At 38.6% G+C, this 22936-nt stretch overlaps 1 protein-coding gene across 3 annotated transcripts in view; it reads left to right on the plus strand.

Annotated features, from left to right (window-relative positions):
* Positions 1-3532: 3532 nt before the first annotated feature.
* Positions 3533-22936, plus strand: part of FRY (FRY microtubule binding protein) — a 188120-nt gene continuing 168716 nt past the window's right edge. For 2 of the 3 annotated variants that reach the window (XM_084288656.1, XM_084288657.1), the window contains exon 1: positions 3533-3768. In XM_084288656.1, the coding sequence (XP_084144782.1) occupies positions 3564-3768 (205 nt within the window). In that variant the 5' untranslated portion in view covers positions 3533-3563. The remainder of the gene's footprint in view (positions 3769-22936) is intronic. The other variant, XM_084288658.1, reaches the window with a different exon arrangement.

Here is a 22936-nt window from a genome sequence, read left to right on the forward strand (position 1 = left end):
CTATGCTCAAGCAACTGTAATAGTGACACTTTTTTTTTTTTTTCATATTAATTATGTTGATTAGTCCTACTGTATTATAATTTTGGTGGTTTACTCAGCAATTAATTATTTTAATCACTGTTTTAAATAAAAGGTTTAGTGAAATGTAATTCCTTCAACTATGCTGTAGCCTTCTAAGAATACATATTAATTTTCAATTATTAACTTATTTTTATTTTTGAAAGTCATTCAGCCATTGGATTCTCTATTTTGTTCTGGATTCCTGGATGTATATGATAGGAACTTCATGATTAATTGCATAAAAGTTAACAAATTTATTTCCATATGTCATGCTTGCAGTTTGGAGGGAATTTTTGTTTTGTTTTGTTCTCCCTCATTTTATTTCTATTTACAAAAGTGCAAAGCTTTGATGTTCAAGTAGAAAATAGACCTATCACTGCAACACTGATGGATAAGAATCTCAAATTTTACCAAGAGTGTTCTGTGCATTTCTATCTGTAGCTGAATCTCAAAATCTCTTATATTTATTTATTGTTTATTTTGAATGCTCAGTGCTTCTGCTTTATTTCTTGGGTCTTATAATTAACAAACAGCTCTTCAAAGAGCTCTCCCCCATCTCCAGTTTTGTTCTTTTGTATTGTGCTGTAGCTTACTCTCTAGTGGTTTCATTTGGGAGTAGACTACAAATTTTTATACATTCCCCTCAAAGATGAGAAAATCTCCAACAGGAGATACATAAACGAAATCACTAGAAGAGTTAGGCCACTAAAATAGCACTTAGTCCAACAACTTTCAGACACCACCAGGAGCCTCAGCTTCTGTTCTGCTGCCAGCACCTAATCCTACACTAAGGATTTTCAAGTTTTAGACTATTTGCACTTACAAACTGTTAGGTCTGCGTGAATTCTCAGAGTATGTCTCCTAGAGTGGATCCTAAAAAAAGCAACTCAAGGATGAGATGCATTGGATTTTCATCTGTCCCACCCTGGACTGCCATCATAAGGTAAACTCATCATAGATTCCTGTCTGCTGCTGCTGGATCAAGGCCTTCAACCCTTGACAGGTTCCCCTAGTTCAAAAGAGCGTGGGGTCTGTTGTACCTTTGAGCATCCCAGCAGTGCTTCCTCCTTTTGGTATTGTTCCACGTGGCATGAATATTGATGGAGCTGGAGAAGGTAGGACTGTATAGTGCAGCACTTGTGCTGCTCAGCTAGAATATGGGACAGTTTCAAGTCACTCTCCTAATGAATATTGAATTATTTATACGTTGTGGAACAGTTTCAGCAAGAAAAGTTAAGAGCTCTTTCCAGAATATCCTGGTGCTTCGGTCACTTACTGAAGATGTTGAAGTTTTATTTAACGCTGCTGTCAAATTTCAATTTGAAGTTCCTCAAATGTCAATTCTTGCATTTGGTATTTGTAGTTTTTCAGTCTTCACACGTGGTTCAAATAATATGCTCAGATTTATGCACTTTTGGCTGAGCTTTTGATTCAGTTACTTTGGTTTAGTTGGACCGTTGGGAATGGTCCCAATATTTCTTATGGTCCCTGAATATTTCTTATGTTGGTTGAGTCAAAGCTGAAAAATCAAGTAGAACTGGGAAAGAAGGGAGGGGGGGAAAGGACACTTTCTTTGACCTGTTTTTTTAATATATATTTTTAAAATTAACTGGGAAAAAAGAGGATAAGATATATAAATTCTACGGATTTGAAGGTCATGATAGAAATATTTTGGCCTCTAATGATGAAGACCTGTGCCTAGAGCAATTTTTAGAGCAATTTTTAGAATGGACCCAAGCAATCTAGGTATACAATTCCCTTTGGTTACAACCTAATTCTGACCTAACCTATTTTGGAGTCCAGTGGGATTTTCAAAAGCTTATTTCTGCATATAAACAGAGCTCAAGATCCTTTGAGTGCTTGAAATGCAGAAATAATCACTTTGTTACCTGCAGTTAGCATTTATTTAGTATAAATTGGTTTGGTTTAAATAATGAGCTTGTTCTGAATGCAGGATCCAGTGTATTTGAGGTTGGATTCTTGAATTCATAATTTCAACTTCCAGCCAAATACAAATTAGTTTCTAGAAGAGGAAGAAAAATCTAGCAGACTGTTTACATCTTTCTGCATTTCTAACATAATAAAATGTTTTAAAAAGCTAAGACTCTACATAAATACATATAAAAATACATCATTTCCCATGTTTCCTTCCAAAAGCATGTTGGTGAACTGTTTATTACTTGTCAACAATAATAAAGGTTTTACTGAATTTCACACAAAAGCGTTATTTGCAGCAGCCAAACTCATGATCATTACACAAATCATAAAATGCACCCTATCTTTTGGAAAGAAATTAAAGCTTTCATATTTTAAGTGTTTTAAATTATACGGAAAAATCAAGTTCTATCTTCAGTTGTTAAAATCTGCTTGCCTTAAGTATCCATGGTTGAAGCATTAGCTGCTGACACTTCAAATTACCACTCTGCTTATTTGCTTTGCTGTACATTATTTTTATTTAATACAAAACGTTTATACAGATGAGATTTGCTGGTTTTAACTCAGGAATGGTTTTTGTCACATTTGTGATACAATTCTAAGTAAGAAAATTAACAGTTTCATTGAAAGTGTCAGGATTTGCCCTTATTTCTTTCTTATGTTTGGAGAAAGGAAAACTGTATTCATGGGAGGCTCAAGAGATAACTGGGATAACTGGAACTACAAAAACAACAACAGAAAATGAGCAAACCTCTAGTAAGCACCGTGGCTTTTATTTAGATGGAGAATTTACAGACCACCTTCTTCATACACATGTTGAAATGGCTCAGGTTTAGCGATCAGCAGTTACATATACAGAAAATCAGCCACACTGACGGCTCTTTGATTTTGATTCCAGCAAGGAAATAACACCCTTGTTTCTTGAGGAAAGGAATAAATAAACTTAAGTAATTGTGATTGTAAAAACTTTGGAGCTTTGGATTTGTTTACCAGTCTAAAAATGTAAGACTGACAAAGGACAGGGCTAAGAACCTGAGCACGCTGCTCGGGTTGTTCCTTTCCCAGGCAGGTCCCAAGGCAGTTGACTGGGTCAGTTTTTGTTTTGTTTTGCTTTTTCACTCACTTTTTTTTTTAAAGGTTTAGCAACGCCTGTTTTGCTTGCCAAGATAATGAAGTATTAATGAACTGATCTGACGAACGCTGTTGGTAAAACACAACCACCACTAGCCCTAGACAGTGCCTGTTACCGAAGTGTTATTTTCCCTTTTGCATGGGCTGTGCTGCTGGGTTCAGGTTTGTTGAACTTCCAAATTGCCTCAAACCTTCCAAATTAATGATTTCGGCGTGTCTCCTCCCCGTGCAGCTGAAGTGATGCAAGGAGGGGCGATGCAGTAACCCTACACCTGTTGCAGCACACGCCTATCAACTCGCTAAACTTCCCAGGCAAGTGCTGAGCTGGGCATGAGAACATCTCTGAGATTGCTTGGGTCCGGAGCCACGAGTCACAAGCCCTGTGGATGTGCAGGTTGGCTTTGTGCAGGGTTGGCTTTACGAGTTAATGCTCTATAATGGCAGTCGATGACAGCAACTTGTACTCTAGGACTAGGAGTAAACTGAATTCCTGTCCGAATCGTTACAAATCAGCACGACGGAGTAGCCTCCCACCAGACATCCTGCTAGAAAATGACTTTAAAGGGAAGTTGCAAAGAAATATTAAGAATATAGAGCCTATACATCCCAGGCGCCCTAAGAAAAGACCTTCTATATTTTCAGGTAGGAAATGCTATGTTAATAGTGTGTTGGTACAATATCTTTTAAACCTTTTTGGGTAATACTTGACAAATTTAGTGTCTGACTCCAGTGAGAGTTTATTCTGTTTTAAAACCTAAGGCAGTCTTCACAGATAGATTTAATAAAGTACCATTTATGTTACATTATGTCACCAATAAAGTGATGGAACCAAAACATAAAATAATTCCTTGATATTTTTGGTTTCATTTGCTTGCTTGTGGGGATTTTTTATTTTAATACTTAGCATTTAAAGGGAATCAGTTGCTTCTCTAGAGCTTTAAACTCTGCATTTTGCTTAACCCCACTTATAAGCAATTCAATCAGTAAATGCAGTATAGGTTTATACCTCTCACTGCTCTAAAGTTCTCTCATTTAATTTTCTGGGGGAGGGTATTTGGGGATATGTGGACTTCTCAGTGTAGCTGACTTTTTTTATTTTTTTTGTAGCCAGAAATTAACATCACTAAATACTCAAATGCATGCTTTGAATTCCTGTCTTGCACTGGAGCCTGTAATGTTTGTAGTTAATAGTTCAGTTTAACTCCCTGGTTGTTAAGAATATGAGCAAGGTGTAAGAGCGCTTACAGTGAAGCTAATGGCAGTTATTTTTTTGTTAATTTTTAAAAATTATTTTAAAAATGCCTTAAAAATAGGCAACAGATTAACATGAAGACAAAGGATTTGTTGCCAAACAATCAGATCATCTTTATGAGGAGGACTTGAAAGATTCTGTAGGGAAAAAAAAATGAATGCCAGCTCATCCCTACAAAACTGAAGGTGTTTCTGTGAAGCCAACAGGGGAAGTGAAATCCTCTGTTGAAATAAAAATACAATTTATTTTTTAAATTTAGGTGTCTCAATTTCCACATGGAAGTGTTGATGTTAAAACTCCAGGGGGGAAGTAATACAATCATGTAGATTTTTGAAGCACCCTAGTATAAAAAGGTGGTACTGATTATTTAAATATTACTATTATTATATTTCTTAATAACAGCTAAACTTATAAGGGTATCTTCTATTTCTTCTCGTGAGCTGAAGGAATAGGAATACAGTGTCAAAAGATGACACAGGGCAGTACCATTTGTGTGGGATTTAGAACCTCAGTTAACACCTTTGTTATACAAAGGTATAATTGTCATACACCACCTTAGGAAATGAAGCTTTTTTCCTCGGTCATATTCTATGTCCCAATTACAAAAAAAAAAAAAAAAAAAAAAAGCCTTCTTGTTTCTTAAGTCAGGTGACTCAGACATGCCCAAGACTCCTGTGCTTCCCAGTGCCTGAACAGGCTCTTCCTGGGGTGATGTGGCCTGCTGGGGACTGGCAAAAGGCATTATTTGGGGCAGGACAGAACGTCTCTTTTTGTTTTATTCCTATTTTTTCTTCTCCTTAATCACCTCTCTTTTTTACCTCCTGCATCTTTTTCTCCCTTTTCTCCTGTACATCAACTTTTTTTGATAGAAAAAAAACATCCTGAACAGCCTTGTGTTTGCTCACCAATGTCCTTATTCTCTTAAGCCCACTCAGATTTTTCCCTAGGTCTGTGATCTGAAGGTTTTCATTAAAAAAAAAAAAAAAAAAAAAAAAAAAAAAAAAAAAAAAACAACTTTATTCTCTCTCACTGTTCTCTTTCCACCCTCCCAAATTGCCACACGAGTAGTAGTAATACTCCATAGTTTGTGCTGCGTCAGATCCGAGCACTTGAATGTAGTTGGTGTGTCTGGCACGCTGCCATTGCCCTTATGAAATCCACTGCAGCTCTGTTACTGTACACTCAAGGGCACTTCACTCAGAGGTAATGCAAATTGCGTGCTGCTATAAGCAATTGATGGAGCATGATGGAAAGATGGGTGTAGCCTTTCGTTTGGTAGGTCAGCAGTATGCATGGGAGAAGCTGCACTTGATTTGCTTTTGAAAATAGGTTAACGAAGGAAGCTCGAAGTTGTCTAGACCTTTGTCTTTTGTGCCGTGGATGCGGATTGGGATGGAAATAGAGCTACATGCTGGTGGTACACTTGCTGTGCAGTCTGTTGGGTCACTGCTGAAGCTGAAACTTTCTGAAGAATGAAATGACTCATTTCCTTTCTTCAACCTAGTCATACATAACTATATATATTTAAAATTGGTATCATTCTGACTTCTTTCACCTTCTTTTAATTCCAGTATCTAATCTCAGTCTTTTATTTCACCATGAACCTGTCTCAGTTTTAGGGCATGCTTGCAATTTAGTCTGACTGCTTTTGCATCTTGTTCTCTTTCCTTTCTTTCTTGTACATCTTGTTCTCCTCTCCTTATTTTCTATCTTAAAGAGCCTAAGTAATGAAACAGTGAACAATGACGTACAAAGGCATCTAGGTGCAAGGCATACAGGTCAGTTCATACAATGTTTTACCATTTTACTACTTTTTTTGTTTGTTTTCATAGCTTATAGCTAGAAACTTACTGTTTAAAAACGAAAGCTGAAATTCTGGAGGAGAGTGGCACATCTGTCTGTCCTGTCATCATGAAGTTGGTCGTTCATGTGTGCCTAGACAAGACTATCCAAACAAAGGTGTCAGGGGTCATTGTGTTCTTTTCTACATGGCTAGATGAGGGGAACTGTGATTATGAGGAGAAACCATGGCATTGTCAAAGGGGTACAGTGCACAGAGGTACCTTTTTATTTGGGGCACAAATAATCATAATCAACATCACAGGGCCATTTAGCATCAAGAGAGAGCTTTGTAACCTTATAGGATTAATGGACTTTGTATGGGTATGCTAACATGCACCCAGCTCGTGCTGCCATGCCTGGGCTGAACCTAACCCTGCAGGACCATGCAGAAATGAGTGATGGCTTGGCCCAACCTGAAGACAAAGGTGTAGCTTGTTAGTGGTAAAAGAATGAAAGGTAAAAAGATGGTCAGCGATAAATAGGCCTTAGGAGACCATGTCTTTATAGAGCTACCCAGGAAAGATAAATTCAACTAACTGAAGGGGCCCAAATTTAAAATGGATGAGCTAAACATCATTGGACGTCTATGCTACGTCACCCAGAAGAAAACTAGTGTGTATTTACTAAGAAATTAATTTAATCTAGGGAAATGTAGGCTGAGTTTTTGTTCTCATTGATTTTTTTGGAAGAAAGCTGCTGATACTGTTGAGCTTTCTGTATTTATATTTTATACATTGCAAACGTGCCTGAGATTTTGTTTGGGATTCTTAATTTTTGAAGAAAGAAAAAACAATACAGAAATGACAAAGGTGAAAATACTTTTAAAAGTATATATATGTATTAAAAAAAAAAGATTATTCTTATTGTGTGCTGGTCGTGTTTATTTAAATACCATTGAAAATCTAGTACTGTTATTAGTATCTTGTTTTTTCCTTCTATGTTTTCACATGCAAGTAGCCTGTGGTAGTGTTGAATAATGCTTGTTGATAGCTTCAAAGGACGGGAGGTAAGAAAAACACTACGGATTTGCTGCCTCTCCCAGGAGCAGTCACACCTCCATCTCTGGCCTATGCCAATGACTCAGGTGTTGTCTTCACAGCCAAGGTCAGCTCTACGTGGTCAGTGAGACAACTAACTCATTGCCTCTACCTTTGTATAAACATCGTGGTTTTGCTGTGAGTTAATCTAACCAAGGTCAGTGGTTAACAGCACTTTAGCTACTGAAAGTAAGATTGTGATTGTAGGTTGCTGGTCTCTGTTTTCTACACCAGAATAGATAGTACTTCTTAACAAATTCACTGCTTTTTCTTTCAGTGAAAGTATTGTCGCAGTTAGAAGTCTTGAGGCACTCTCTCAAAGCATTTCTGGAGTTCAGACCAGCATACAGTCTAGCAAAGTCACTTTCTAAAATAAGTAAGTTGACCTGACACCATATTTGTATGTAAATTAAAATACTGAACATAATGGAAGGAAGAAGGGTTTTACATATAAGAAAAATGTTTACAAGTTATTCAACAGTGATACAAATAAATTATTTAATTTTTCATGAGACATGGGGTAAAGCAGTCTGTATGTATGACTCTTTTTTGATCCTTTTGATTGGCAACATTAATTGGGAAAGGCTTGCCAAAATCTAATTACTTCTAATAAGGATGTTTAAAATCATGGGTACAGTTTGTGTCTTGATTCAAATGAGTTATAATGATCTGTGATCAGTATTTTAATTTGTTGAAGATTTGAATATCCTGTCTCCTCTCGGAATAAATTACACTGCATGGAAACACCATATACTTGTGATCTGCACAGAACAATTTCTATTCAGTTACGGTACCCCTAATGTCACCCTGCCTGTTAAAGTTTGGCTTCTGTTGGTGCTGCATTTTACAAATATCATCCACTGACAGCAGGAGGGAAGGCACGAATGACATGCCCCAAAGTTCTTCACTTCCCTTCCTGACTTTTTAAAAAAAAAACATTTGTTTTTCCCTTACTGTTCTTAGCAAGCTGATTGAGAAGTGGTGGTGGGGGGGGGAATATATCTTGTTTGTTTCTTATATTGGAATGGCATTACTTCTGTATGTTACTGTAGTTTTTGTATCCTTATGTTAAGGTAATTCACCGTGTTAACAAATTGGTACACAGCTGATTGAGCGAGCACTTGCCCACTCGTTGATCTGGGTGAGCAACCGCTTTTCCATTAATAGAAATTAAAGAATTGGTGACTTGCTTTTTTCGTGGCCTTCTGAATCTTTCTCACTTACGTATTCCAATGTACGTTACTTGTTATGCCACTCAGCATTTTAGTTCTTGAATGTTTTCCTTGAAGTGTCATTTTCGTCAGAAAGGATGGGTTGATGATTCAGAGGCAAGGTCAGGATTCTGCGTTTTGAAAAGTCTGATGTAATGTGTGCGTGTTGTCAAACTTGTTTTCTTTCTTCTTGGGTTCACTGGTATTTTATGGACTGTGAAGACTGATTTCCTAATGCTCTTGTAGGCAGGTGATGAAGATGATGATATCTTTTATTTGTATTGGGGACATAAAGGAAACTTGCTGTTTCCATTGGAGAGTGACTTGAGGGTGATACTGAAGATAGGGAGGAAAGTGAGGGTAGGATACATAAGGTTCCTTCTACTGTTGTGACATGAATTATTTTTTTCTGATATTTGTTTCTTAAAATATCAAAACAAACAGCAACTGTTTTATTGCCACCTAGATTCTAGATGAAGATTTTGCTATATTGCTACCATCTGCTATTATAGACATTAAGACCTTGCTTTAAAGCACTCTGGTGCTTGAGTGAACAAAACCCATTGTGCACACAGTAACATATTGCAAATCATATAATTTCTAAGGGTTTATAGGCTTCACTGTCCTGAAGGATCTTGTGAAGCAATTACAGCATTTGGTTCCTCATTTCAGAAGAAAGTTTCTTCATGTGCTGCCTTAGAATGTGAAAAAGAATGTGGTTTAGTAACATGGTTTGCCTGTTTGACCCTTTGTTCTTCTGCTATGTGCTATCTAGAAGATAATGATTAAAGGGTAGAACAAAATCTTAAAACTTGTGCTGATTGTTTTCCATCTGGGAAACATAAAAGGCTCCTCTTTTAGTACAGTTCTATTATTTTGAGGGAGTGGTGAATTAGTATTCAACACTGGTTGCATCTCCAAAAAGTATGTTAATATAAAATGTATTGGACTTTAAAATAGAATATCAGCATCCTATCAAATTACTGTGAAATGTTAGCAAAATAGAAAACATACAAGAACAAGCCACCCGTTTTTTACATTAAATGGTAGAAGCCACAACTACATTTTGTGTGCAGTAAATGTCTGAGGGTTTGTTAACATTAACATTTGCATGTTATTTTTAAGTAAATCTTTCTTTGGCTGTGATAAGACAAGATTCTATTGTCTCCTATTTCTCTGGTTTAAGAGGCACGCTAAAGGGCAGACCTGCCATAAAAATATGTCCACCTTTGTCCCTTAAAGAATTATTTTAGTGCTAATGGTTTATAATCATCGTCTACAATAACCCTTTTTTTTATAGCATTGAGAAAAATATATAATTACAGGAGAGATAGATACTACTTTTAAAGCCTTACAGAGATGCTTCTGCTGTAATCAAACGCGTTATCAGCCAAGAAAAATATTTCAGAAGAATTAGACTTAAAGGTTATCATAATGGCTTTGATTTACCATCTTCCTGATGTATATTTTGTTCCTCTTCTGAAGGGTAATCTTCACATAAGCTAACGTAGTTAATGACTTTGAAGTGTGTTCTCTTGACAGTCAGATAGGTCTATGGATTGCATATGTATCACTCAATATATACATCTTGTAAAGTGCTTGCTTACGTGTAGGTACTTTGCAGACTTGCTCGATGCATTTGGTAGGTAACTGTTATCCTTTCATCTATTTATACCTAGCCTTAGATACTTATTAGGAGCATACAGTATGCAAGCAAAATCATCTGATAATCTCAGAATCCCTGAAGTAAAAAATCTCAATATTTCATTCACTTTAATTTACTATCATACTGTACCTGAATTTTTAAGGTGGGGGTGAAGGAGTAGTTTTAAAAATGTCTGTGTGGTTGTGTTTAGGAGCTTCTGAAAATGTTTAATTTCAAGAATAAAATAAATCTGCATTTTATTCATCTGTTTATGTTCAGAAACTAACATTTTGCCTGAAGATTGGTATAGATAATAAAATTCATCTTAACTACAAAAGATTATGTAATGAAAACTCTCTGAATGTAGCTAAAGTTAGCTGGAAGAAGTTCAGTGCTGCTTCTCTTGTTGAAAATGCCTTGATCATCATGAAAATAAATTCTCGTGGCATTTCCAGTAAACCACCTATGTGCTGACAGATACTGAGTTCCTATGTTTAGGTTTTTATAAGGAAAATATTACATCAACTGTATCCCTCATATTAAATGTCTTTATTTCTAGTGATGAAGAGTTATTCCAGTAATTAATGGAATACTCTTTGAATACTCTTATCAAGTATTTAATGGAATACTCTTTGAACATGAACTTTACATGAACTTTATGAATTTAGGGGATTGGATCTTAAATAAGGAATCTGACTTCAGGATTTCAAGACATTCTTTGTCATATTTGGGTTGTATGAGGATTTTTGGTTGTTTTCACACTACCTGAGGGTACTGCTTGACTTTCTGTGGGGTTTTGTTCTATGTCTTCAGAATTACAGCTTCTGAAATTTTACTGTCTCTAATGACAATATGCTGCAGTTCCAGAACACGTTCATGTGCATCCCTGTGCTGTTGTGAATTACATATTTTCCTAATAAACCTCTTCTAGGGATAATATTCTTTGAGATGCAAACAATAAAGGATTGGCAAAAGAATTTTTAGTCATAAGGTTTAATCATAAGGTACAAAGAGGGGCCATCAATAAATACCATTTTTCTTATTATAACCTCGCTTGTCCTGTATCTTTTACATTGTTTAGAATCTCTAAACTAATCAGTCCAGCCTGTCTCTTCTCTCCCATTCCTCACATTCAAGTCAGAGAAATCACTCTCTAGGAAAGCCACCCCATTTCATCACCATTTTGTCCTGACCACCACAGTTTCCCCTTACAGTTTTTAGGCACAGTTCAGAGGTTAGCAAGAGCCCGGGGATGGAGAGTTGGATGTTGCCACCATCTCTGTGTTTTCCTGTATGCATGTAGGCTGTTTCATGCCATCAGGCCTTGTGGCCAAAGAAAACCTACAAGTATTAAGAGAGGCACGTGTATCCTTTGTGGTTTAACATAGCTGAGTCAGCAGTCTGGCCAAAAAGACATGCATTTATTGACTATAAAGGTCATTAAAACTCAGTACCAGTTTGTTCAATCAGTCACCTTGAAGTACTTCAAAGAGAACTTGTTTAGTTTTATCATGAATGGTTATTGACCCCTGTATAGAGAATCATTTGAATGTTATCTTTCCAATACATGCTGTGGCCCTGTTACGAATTAAAAAGTCTAATCTGCAGAAGAGGTCTCACTATCACACATAGATATCATTGCAGAAGGCTGACAAGAAAAGCAGAATACCAGAAACCAAATGAAGTTAACAATGTGCATTTTGGGGGTCTGAAATGTATTTTTTCTGCCTAGTGAACTGAGGATAAACAAAATATATGTGTGAAAGTCACTGCATGTCCAATTCTAAATTCATTCTGGATCTAGAAAATCAGCATTTCTCTCTTAAGAAGCTAATAATAGTGTCACTCAAGTCTAGATTTGTCATAATAAATTTTGTGACTCTTAAGTGAGAGTAGTGTTACAGTTTGTCCTTTACCTGGTTTCAGGGTTAAGAATATTTTATTCTTTCCCCAAATCTTAATTTATACTTGATAAAGAAGTCTGCATAATCTGATTATTACATTTTGATTCTTCCGACTTGAAAGCCCACCCAGAAAGAGGTCTGAGTTGGATGTGTAACACAACAGCAGGAAGAATTATGGCAAGAGAGATGGAAAAGGCCAAGGTACTCAGGGCCTTCCTTGCCTCAGTCTTTACTGGGAAGAATGGCCTTCAGGAATCCCAAAAATCAGTAGGAAAGCTTGGAGCATGGCAGACTTACCCTCTAACCCTTGGTAGAGGGGTAACAGGTTAGGGACCTTCATCTCTGGAAAAGTGATGGAACAAATAATCCTGCAACCAGTTTCCAGATACAGAGGTAGATGTAAGGTAGATGACTGGGAGAAGTAACCATATAAACATGTAAAAGCAAGGCATATAAACAATGAAGTATCATGCTTGGCCAACTCAGTAACAATCTACAGTAAGGTAACTGGCTTGGTGGATGAGGTGAATGATGAGAGAGGAGATGATGATGTTTATCTCAACTTCAGAAAGGCTTTTTGATGGTATTTCCTGTAACATCCCCATAGACAAACTAATGAAATACAAACTAGATGAAAGGACAGTGAGGTGGGTTGAAAACTGAGCTGCCAGGCCAAAAGGATTGTGATTGGTGACACGAAGCCTACCTTGAGGTCAGTCACCACCAGTGTGCCCCAGAGGTCAGGACTGAGACCAGTACTGTTTAATGGGAATCTCAGGAAGCTCAACAATAGGAAAAGTCAACTTGATCAAATTTTACCCCAGTTTTGCTCAATGTGTTCCCTACTCCTTCTGCAAGTACTTTGGTTCATCACCAACTCTGTATTACTGGAGGTCATAACAATTCTCTTAGTCCACTTTCCAAAACTATTTTGGTGTTTGTGGAATCTCCTGGTTCATCCTTTTGTTGACAATCTTGCCCAGTCAGTGTTATCTGAAAGACATCATCTAATTTTTTGCTTTTTTTTTTTGTGTGAAAGATAAATGATAAAAATGTCAAAACAATCCTGTAGACCTACATTAAATTTCATTGTGTGTTGCCTGTCGGCAATGGCTGTTGTTGCAGGAGCGGCAGACACCTTTGTCTTTTTCATCTCCTTTGTTTTCCTCCACTCCAGATCCCTGGGGGGAATTGGAGAAGGAGCTTCCACATACAGCAGTGTTGCTCCATTCTCAAAACAGAGGTCTAGAGGGAACAGGTGCAGTTCCTTATCAGATTTGTCATCTTAAAGAAAAAGGAAGGGTTTTGTTTGTGTTTACTTTTTTATTAGATAGCTTCAGGTACGCGCAATAATCCCACTTGCATGTATAGGCAGCTAAATTTAGCATCTAAATCAGTGTTTAGGGGCATGAATATTGTGTAGCATTAGGTTGGGCTTGAAGATGAGGACAGTGAGAACTGGCTTTGTGCTCTCCCGGTAGCTCAGTTTTACATCTTAAGGCTTGCTAGCCACAGCAGAGGAGCAGTCTGATGAGAAAGCCAGCATCGCTCTTTCTGGGGTTATAACTAGGAGTGCTGTCAGATCTGGACAACCAGGTGGAACTCATCTTTCCAAAGCCAGACATTTGCTGAATAGATGTCCATGCCTAAGGCAGTCATTTCCAGCTCCCTTTACAGTCACTGGAGAGAAGTGGGTCCTGTTGGGGCTTAATCTATGTCATCTGTTGTAGATGTCAGCATTAAATGGGGTGAATCAGCCCTAATTTCTATGTGCTGCGTAGTTGACGTCCAAGCTGAGTAACTGAATTTGGGGTTGTTTTATTGTAAACACCTGCATTTAATCAAATAAATCCTACCTCTGCAGCCTACCTTCTTTTCTATTTTAGCCAAGGAAGGGATCATGTACAGACATATAAAGAGTGTGAAAGGGTAAATTCTGTGCTTCCATTCTTTCCTATGATGATGTTACCAAGTGTTTCTCCTGTGCAAACAATATTGCTAGCCCACACATTGATGATTCATAAGCCAAGCTCACAAAAACGTGACAGGATCATTTCTGAAACCTCACATTTAAAAATAATAAAGCATGGGCTCGTGTGCTTCTCAGTCGTAAGTTATTGTGGTCTTTTTAAAATAATTATTAGTTATAATGCTTGTTTGCATTCATCAACACTCATTTCATTTTATTTTTAATAAAGCATTATTGACCCTTTTGCATACTAGATGATATTTGCTAACACAAAATTCAGATACCCTGAACATAAAGTACTTCTTTACACACAACAGTATTTCTGGAATTCCATCAGTTGTGTGGGCCACATCCTGCAGGTTTTTTGTCAACCAGGGTTTCGTGCTGAGGTGCCTCACGTGCAGAAGATACAAGCTGTCACTAGCATTGCTGCCAATTGCCATTGCTGCTAGTTGCCAGCTGCTTTAAGTAACTTCTTGTGGGTATTCAATCATATCAGCATCATGCAGTGTGACATCCTTACTTCCCCACTTCCCTGTAAATATATATATATATAATAATATAATACATATATGTATATTATGGTATGTAATTACATATGTGTATATATAAATTCCCTTGTCTTATATCCATATCCATGCATATCTAACAGAATCCTGGAAAACAAGAAAATGAAAAATATATTTATGCATAATATGTACTTAAGAGTGTAAATGAGAGACCTGACTTAAAAGTAGTGGTAAGGACACATGGGACCTCTAGCAGTAGTCTGGTACAGTGTTTTATCAGTTAGCTTTTAGGGAAGCTTCCCCCAAAACCGATAGGATGGTATTGTCTTCTTTCATTTGTTGCTCCTATTTTGAGCACCCTTAGAATAAATGAATGTCGCAGGTGTTCTGCATTTAATTACAGTGATTCTGTGTAACACTTGCAATATGTACAGCAGTACAATATATCCTTGTTGTGCAGATAGCCCCTGAGTGTCAGAAGATACTCAAATGTCGTGGTCTAGAATGACCTTTCAAAGAGCTGAAGATTTTTTTTGTTTGAAGGTTCTATTGTTTTGTGAAGAGCAAAATAAGATTTCACTCAGATTTTTTGTGGATGATCTTGATGTGAACAAACTACTGTGAAGAGGGGTTAAAATTAGTTGTGTGTATTTACAATATGAATGACAGTTATGTTCATTACAATATTTTGAGTTTAAATTAATATTCCTTGGCATGCTCAGTGCTATTTCTGAGCATCAGGTGCTGAATGCATATTCGTTTCATGCAATATATTATGAGCACACTTCTTTTTAACAACCATTGAGTTGTTCAATATTTGTTTTAAGATGAATTTGAAGAGGATGCTGCATGGATGTTCCTTTCCATATCCCCAAAGAAACATATTAAAAGGGAAAACTGTGTATAAACATACATATCGATAAGAGAATCCTATCTGAGGTATTTAATTCATGGTTCCTTTTTTTTTTTAATTTATTTTCAAAGGTCACGGTATCTTCGTCTATTCAGCAGCTCAGATTCACTTTAGGTACAGATTGTCAGCTATGTGTCCATGGGAACAGCTACACTGAAGAACTGATAACAGAGGATATTTCGGCTATGTATGCTCCCTTATTCTCTGGAGCTGACTTTCCTCACTTAAGTGTTTCATTAGGTAGATTCTGCCTTGCTGGCACAGCAAGTCTGTGTGGGCTATTTTACCACCAGTGTTTATCCCATGGCAGAAAGCTTCACCAAATACATGTAAATTTACTTTTATATACCCATACCCCAGAACTATAGAGTGGATTTTGCTTTAAGATTCTGTATGTATTTGGTTAGTAAAACTTGTTTATTTCTCTCTTTACATCATTTTCAATCTGTTTGTGTTTTTGTCTTATGTAGAATAGGCAACATGGGATTCTGTACCAGCTTAATATCGTAATCTGCTGACAAAACCTCACAGAAACAAATATGAGTTGTGGTAGTTGCTCGTTAATAATAGCGTACATCCAGTTGTCCACATAGATGGATATCTTAGTGTAAATATTTTGATGTGACTGTGTGTTATTGAGAATTATTAGAGAGTATTGCATATATATATATGTGCACGTGAAATGTTATGTTTGCATCTTATAGGTGGAGTCAGCTCTAGTCTATGTTAGCATTTGTGAATGGTTTAATTTGGATCTAGTGTACTTATAATAGCTCTGAGCTGCCGGAAGGGTGTTTCTGTTTTGTCTGGCAACTCTGAATTTACTGTAAGTGGACCAGAAGTAAATAAATTCTCTGGTCTAACCTATGCAGGAGATCTGACTGATTATAGAGGTCTGTTGTGGCTCTTAAAACCTTTAAGCTCATTGTTTGGCAGTGTTGCCTGCAATTAGGTCCTAGAATGCGCCTGTTCCTGGAGCAGTCAAAGTTTAGCAATGGCTCAGCCAGAGGGGTAGCTTGGAAGGATGTTCTTCAACAAAACACAGTGCCTGTTGTAGGTGGTTGGAAACACAAATTAGCACTGTTGGGAGAGCTATTTGACTATGTAATACCTATGAAAGTGTACCTTTGTTGTTTCTTTTTTTCCAATTAAAAAAAAAAATGGTTTCCTTCACTTCTTTCCCCACCTAAACATCCATACCTCCATGCAGCCTCCTTTGTGTTAATAATAATGATGATACGTCTCTATGATGAGATTCATAGCTTCATTGATCAACTAAGGCCCCTACCATATTTCCCAAAATACACAAACACTGCCCAGGTCAAATTCCTGCTCCAAAATAGTGCCAACCTAAGAGACCTGATGGAAATGTGGAGGGAAGGAAGAGGATGGAAGGACTTCACAACCTTTTCCATCAGTAGCACAGTTGTAGACTGGTTTAAGTCAAACATGACAACACACCCTAAGTCAAATCTTTGATATTACTGGAATAGGAAGAAATATTCTTACGTTCTTGGGGAAGTTTCAGCTTTGGATGCTGGCTGTGCTGATGCTATGCTTGCAGCTCGCTGAATTAGTCAGGAGCTAGTGATGACCTCCCTAGATCTGTGAGAGAGTTCAGGTAAGGTTCGTGCATCAGTGACCTCCGTGAGGTGGCAGGATACCGTGTCACTGAGCACCGCTACTCCAGCGTGAGCTCCAATTCCACACCCAGGAGCACAGCTCCCCACACCGTGGCCCCAGGGGCTCTGTGCCCCCACAACTCCAGTGAGAGGCCTCAGAGTAGGTGGATCCTGGCTGTTTTTTAGGATCGATGTTCTCTACTGAACTAGGCTGTTAGGAAATTTAACTGATAAAGACTTACACATCATTTCATGTCCTACAGATTTACACATCTTATTCAAATACTGAAATAAGCATCCTGTGTCAGTGGATTGTTTCCAGTTATATGCCCTTTACCTGGGATTTCATTTCACAGCTCAGAAGCCAATCCAGAGGTGAAGAGGAAGGAGCCCATTTTCCTCATGCAATCTATTGAAAGAAAAAGCACGGAGGAGGATGAGAGCTCATTTTAATAACTTTAAAAACATGGGTTTAGATTTTCCAAGCCTTTAATGATGCAGTAGACAAACAGCTATTAGGAGTTCGATCCTTACCCAGACTAGGCACTTAATAATCTACAAAGCAACTGTTAGAAATTTCAGGAGCTGAATACCTGTGAAAACCGAGCCAGTGGTGACTCAGTATCATTAATCATTTCAAGTGTAGTTAAAGGAACTGTAATTACCACTGTCTTTGCTAGGAAAACATTTAGTTTTAAGTGTGACATCTTTGTGTGCATTCTTCCCTGGGTACTAAGCCTGAAATAATGTTGTTTTCTCAGTAAAATAGGAAGCAGATTTAAAGTTTTGTTTTGTACATTTTTTCACTGAATTGCAATTTCCATTCAAATCTAGCATGAGAGAAGTTTAAAGTAACATTACCCTCTTAAGCAGGTAGTATACATTATTTGCCTTTTTCTACAATAAGCAGGCAGCCGTGTCAGAAGCTGTATGTCACAGAAAACCAAGACACTATTTTCTAGGTTAGCGAGAAGGGACAGACTCTGAAGGATATAAAGGACCCAATTATGAAGGCTGCATGTGTTTAACCTTACCTCTGTGAAGAAAAGGGTGCTTCTCTAAATAAGCAGCAAGTCAAAGGATGCTGGAGCTCTATAACTCTATGGCCTGGGTCCGGGTGGGAACACTGCTATTGTAAAACCTTCACCACAGCACGGGATAGCCCTTACACATGCTCATCTGTTAAAACTTACTATGTTGAGGGGAAAAAAAATACAGCAAAGAAAAACTTTGTCTGTAATTGAGTTCTCTCCTCCCATAGCTTACTTTGCAAGGTGAAACAGCATGTGCTACATGCTTATAGAAAAAAAGTTTTCTTCTGTACTCTTTAAAAACATCATGAAAATATTTTGCAAGTCAGAACGAGTGTTCTTATGTAAGACCAGTGAGTTTTGTTTTGTTTTGTTTTGTTTTAAGCAGAGTTTTAGCTCCTATCTATCAAGCATCGAAGCCTGCAGTTGTGCAAGCATTACATAACAAACCCCTTTCCTCCTGTCTCACTGCTGCCCAGGAGGTTTATACCCAAGGAGATTTCAAAACTCCCTAAACCTTTCCCTTCAACAACTGCTTGGGATTGAGGTGTTTTCTTGGCATCACTTCTAAGAATTGAGGAAAATAATTTTGAGTAGCAACAGGAGAGCGCGATGGCAGAAGCTGTAACCCCAGGGTTGTCTGCACGTAATGAGCAAAGACTGGAGGGGATAACAGGCACCAGACACAGAAAGTTCACTGTGAAATCTTATGGCCTGACTTTTCTTGACACTACCTCACTGCAGTCATTTTTAGAGTTGCTGTGAGACAATCGGTGATTGGAGTCATGACGATTTTTGCAGGTAGCTAGTGGTGTTTACTTTGGATATGCAGTACTCTCAAAAGGATGAAGGCGATTGACAACTTGCTATTAAAGGTGTCAGGTGAGCTAAGAAGTGTCTGTTCGTGTGCACACCGTGTTTATAAACTGCAGTCAGGGGAAGAAGAAGAATTTTTTGGTCAACCACTTGGCATGACTTCTTAGGTAATCCTGATTTTCTGAAGCATTTCTTCAGCCTACCTTGAAACAAAAAAGAAGTTTAAAAAGTTATAGATGTTATCTAGCTGAGTAATCAGGTCACTGCTCCAGCTAGAGGTAGTGCTCGCCTGAGCTACCTGAATCTGAACTTTGAATCTTTGGTAGCATTTCTGAGTAAAATGAGAAAAAAGCCGCTTGTCCCGTAACAAACCAAGGCTCCTGCCTGCCAAGCACTTCACTTGTAGCAAAGGCGTGATTCCTCTTCCGAAGGATGAGCAGTCTTGTTTGAAATGGTATGTGGCAATACGTGCGAGAGAAGCGCGGAAAGCTGATGCCGTGATACATACAATTTGACACTTCTGGATCATTTGAAAGAGCAGCAAAAAACTGTCGATAGTTATCTGAAGTCAGCTAATCCTGACACGAGCTCGGTTTCCCTGCTTTAGCTCGCTAATTCCTTTGCAGGTGTTGTGAGAGATAGCGTTTTTTTGAATAATTCAGAGTGAATGTTTTATAGATAAAACCCATACGGGGTGGAGGTGTTTATGCTACAGGGAGTGCTTGTGCTGCCCCAGACCTGAGCCCGACTGGTCTGGCAGCCTCTTTGATAGCAGGCAGCGCATGACACCTGATAGGAAGGTGGAAGAGGCAGCAAATGTACCACAGTCTGACCCCCTGTCCACCTTACCGTGATCTGTAATACAGGGAAGTTGGCTGAAACTCTTCCAAAAGGTTTATTCTCATTTTACGAAGAAAGTGAAAAATCAGTTTCTAAGGTTGATGTTACTGGTGGAGCAAAGGGACGTAATCAGGAGGATATCTTCGTGCACAGTAATGAAGATGGTGAGTGTGAGTGTCCAAATAGGTCAGTCAGAAAGGAAGAAGTGTTAATAATTAAAGACAAAACTAGAGAACGGAAAGGAAAGTTAAAAAAAGAACAAGTAAGCAAGTAGCTTATCACAAGAACATCTTACTTTAAATCGGAGAGAGCTTTAGGAACTGCTGTGGTAGAATTAAGAGAAGGAAGACCTGTCTGAAAATGTATTTAGGATTCAGGAAAACATTTGTGTTAAAAAAATCACATTGCAAGAAGTGCATAAATAGAGGTAGGAAGAATTGTCTGCTGAGCAGTGGACTGGTATTTGAGAGCAAATTGGAGCACTGAAAATTCCTGCCCCTAATTAGATGTTCAATGGAAACATCATACACATGCAGCATGGTATGGGAGCTATCTTGCAGAGAATGTTGAGCATTTCATTCTACAAGGGAGACAAATTCAGGAAAACAAAAGGGTGTGATGTGGTTCACATTTGGGCAGGGACACTTTGGTTGTGGGATCAGTTGTGCCTCTGTGGGTAGGTGCAAGTGGCTCCTTGTCCGCTCCCTCTGCTCCTTGCAGCATCTTCAGCACTTCTCTGGTGAAGAGCCTGGAGCACAAGTCCTGTGATGAGCAGCTGAGGGCACTGGGGTTGTTCATTCTGGAGAAGAGGAGGCTCAGGGGAGACTTCATTGCTCTCTGCAACTGCCTGAAAGGAAGGTGTGGGGAGCTGGGGGTCGGCCTCTTCTCACAGGTAACCAGTGATAGGACCAGAGGGAATGGCCTCAAGTTGCACCAGGGGAGGTTCAGGTTGGCAATGAGGAGACATTTCTGCTCAGAAAGAGCAGTCAGGCACTGGGACGGGTTGCCCAGGGAGGTGGTGGAGTCACCGTCCCTGGGGGTGTTCAAGGAGAGGTTGGACGTGGTGCTTGGGGACATGGTGTAGTGGGTGACATTGGAGGTAGGGGATGGTTGGAGCAGATGATCTTGGAGGTCTCTTCCAACCCTAATGATTCTGTGATTGTATTCTATGATTGTAAGGTCATGAGTTTTTCCTAAAGCAGGTTCCCAGCTGTCTGCCTCCTGCCCACACTGGGGAGGAGGGGACATGGTGTGTCCCCGTCATCGGGCCCAGGGAGAGGAGGAGGAATCCAGGCCCGAACCTCAGGGAATGCAGGTTAATGGGCAGCGCTGAAACGGGGATAAGAGAGGAGAAGCTGAGAAGTCTGATGATCTCAGCTGTAATAGCATGCAGTAATTGTTAGACATCCCTAGAGACCCTATAGAAACTCACAATATCTAGTGATCAGCATGCTCCAACCCTTCCCCTTCCTGCCTTGTACTTATCTCTCTTCTTGCAGGGCTTGCTGTGAGGATGGTGTAAGAGATAAAGCTACGCTGTGGAAGGGAAGTGGAAGAGGCCCTGAGTATCACCCTCAGTTTTTGACTATTTTGGGGTTGGGTCTATGCATTATGTAATGAAATTTCATACAGAGAGGAAAAGAGTGACAGCCACCGCTCCTGGCTTCTCTTTTTCCAAGGTCCATGACCTGGTGCAAATCTTTTAGGCGTAAATTACCTCATAGAAATTAAGCTTTGAGTGGGTGGTTGGGGTTCTGTCACTAATCTCGTCTCTGAAACAGGCACCCAAAGTTAGAGGTGCTGCCAAAGGTTGTTTGGAAATTTCCTACTTTCAAGAAGTTCTGCAAAATTACGTCATGCTGGGACGTTTGGGGAGTAAGTTACATAATTTTATCTACAATATAGATAAGGACTTGTAACAAAATAGAGAAGGAAATTAGTTTAGAGGATTATAATTACAGAAACCAGCTTGTTCAGGGAAGGTGCCTGGAGACTGCAAGGTGAAGAGCAGGGAGCAAATACTGCTCAGACTGTTCTTCATGCCTGCTGATCCCTGTAGGCTGTGCTTGGAGGATGCATGCAGCATTTTGACCTACGCAGCAGGATTTCTTGTGTCTGTGTTGCCTGAGTCCACGCCCCAGTGATAATTGTGAAGATTTTAAACTGGCTCACAGGGCTGTGTGGTGTTAGCACATGTATGGGAGGTCTGGGCGAATGAAGAGCCTGCAGAGTCCTAAGAGAACATCCCAGTGTGACAGCTCCAAAACAAATCAAGGGAAGGATAACAGTACTGTGAGTCTGGAAGGCATAATTCCAGCATTAACTAGTTAATCCTCCGTGAAATCCTTAGTAGGTGGTTATGATATGTTATTTCCAGGTACCAGCCTAAGTCACAAACTGCTTCTGATCCATACAATTGCTCTCATGAATCCTCTGAACAAACTGAGGATGGGAGCAGGGTGATACATGAATGATACAAAATATTTTATGTGATTTTATCCAAATTGTCTTCTATCCTTTTTTCCAGAAATATGGACGTGTAGTTTCTTTGCTCCTATCCTCCATTCCGACACAGTTTGCCATGTAAATATACATTCCCTATGCATTGTTATTTACTGTCCTGCTTCTGCTTGTTTTGCTTTCCATCACTAGGTGGCAATATGTTAACAGTCAGTTACAAACAGAAGGCAAAACAAAATGGTGCAGCAAAAAAATATTGATACATAAAACTAAGGAGGATTTCTAATGCTTTATTTATAGCTTTTCACGTTAAATCAGGTTTGCTTAATGACTTCGTATTTTGTGCAGTGCTTTCTTGTCGATCTGTACTTTTAATTTGGATCCTAAAGTGTTTTACACTAAATTGTGTGACACTGTAGGTACTTAGAGTTCAGTTGATTTAGGTAACGATTTTGGTTTTCATTTTAATAGAGGATATTAGCAAAACATGTGTACAAGCTGCTTGTTAATGTTTAGCTTGAAATGTATCATGTTATGCAAGTTGTAGAGAGAAAAACAAACCTTCCAAATATTTTAATGGAAGGAAAAAAAGTTCATAAACTCAACAAATGCCAAGTTGAAGAAAAAAAACTCACTACATATAAATGTTGTTGTCTTTTTCTGAGTACATGTAAAAATATTATTTCTTTTTTTATTTCTGGCTCACATGTAGGCTTATCAGTTTACAATCAATACAAAGACATTAATTTTTTGTGTGTT

The sequence above is a fragment of the Netta rufina genome (assembly GCF_964035555.1).
Source record: "Netta rufina genome assembly, chromosome: 1".
In the NCBI taxonomy this organism is placed as follows: domain Eukaryota; kingdom Metazoa; phylum Chordata; class Aves; order Anseriformes; family Anatidae; genus Netta; species Netta rufina.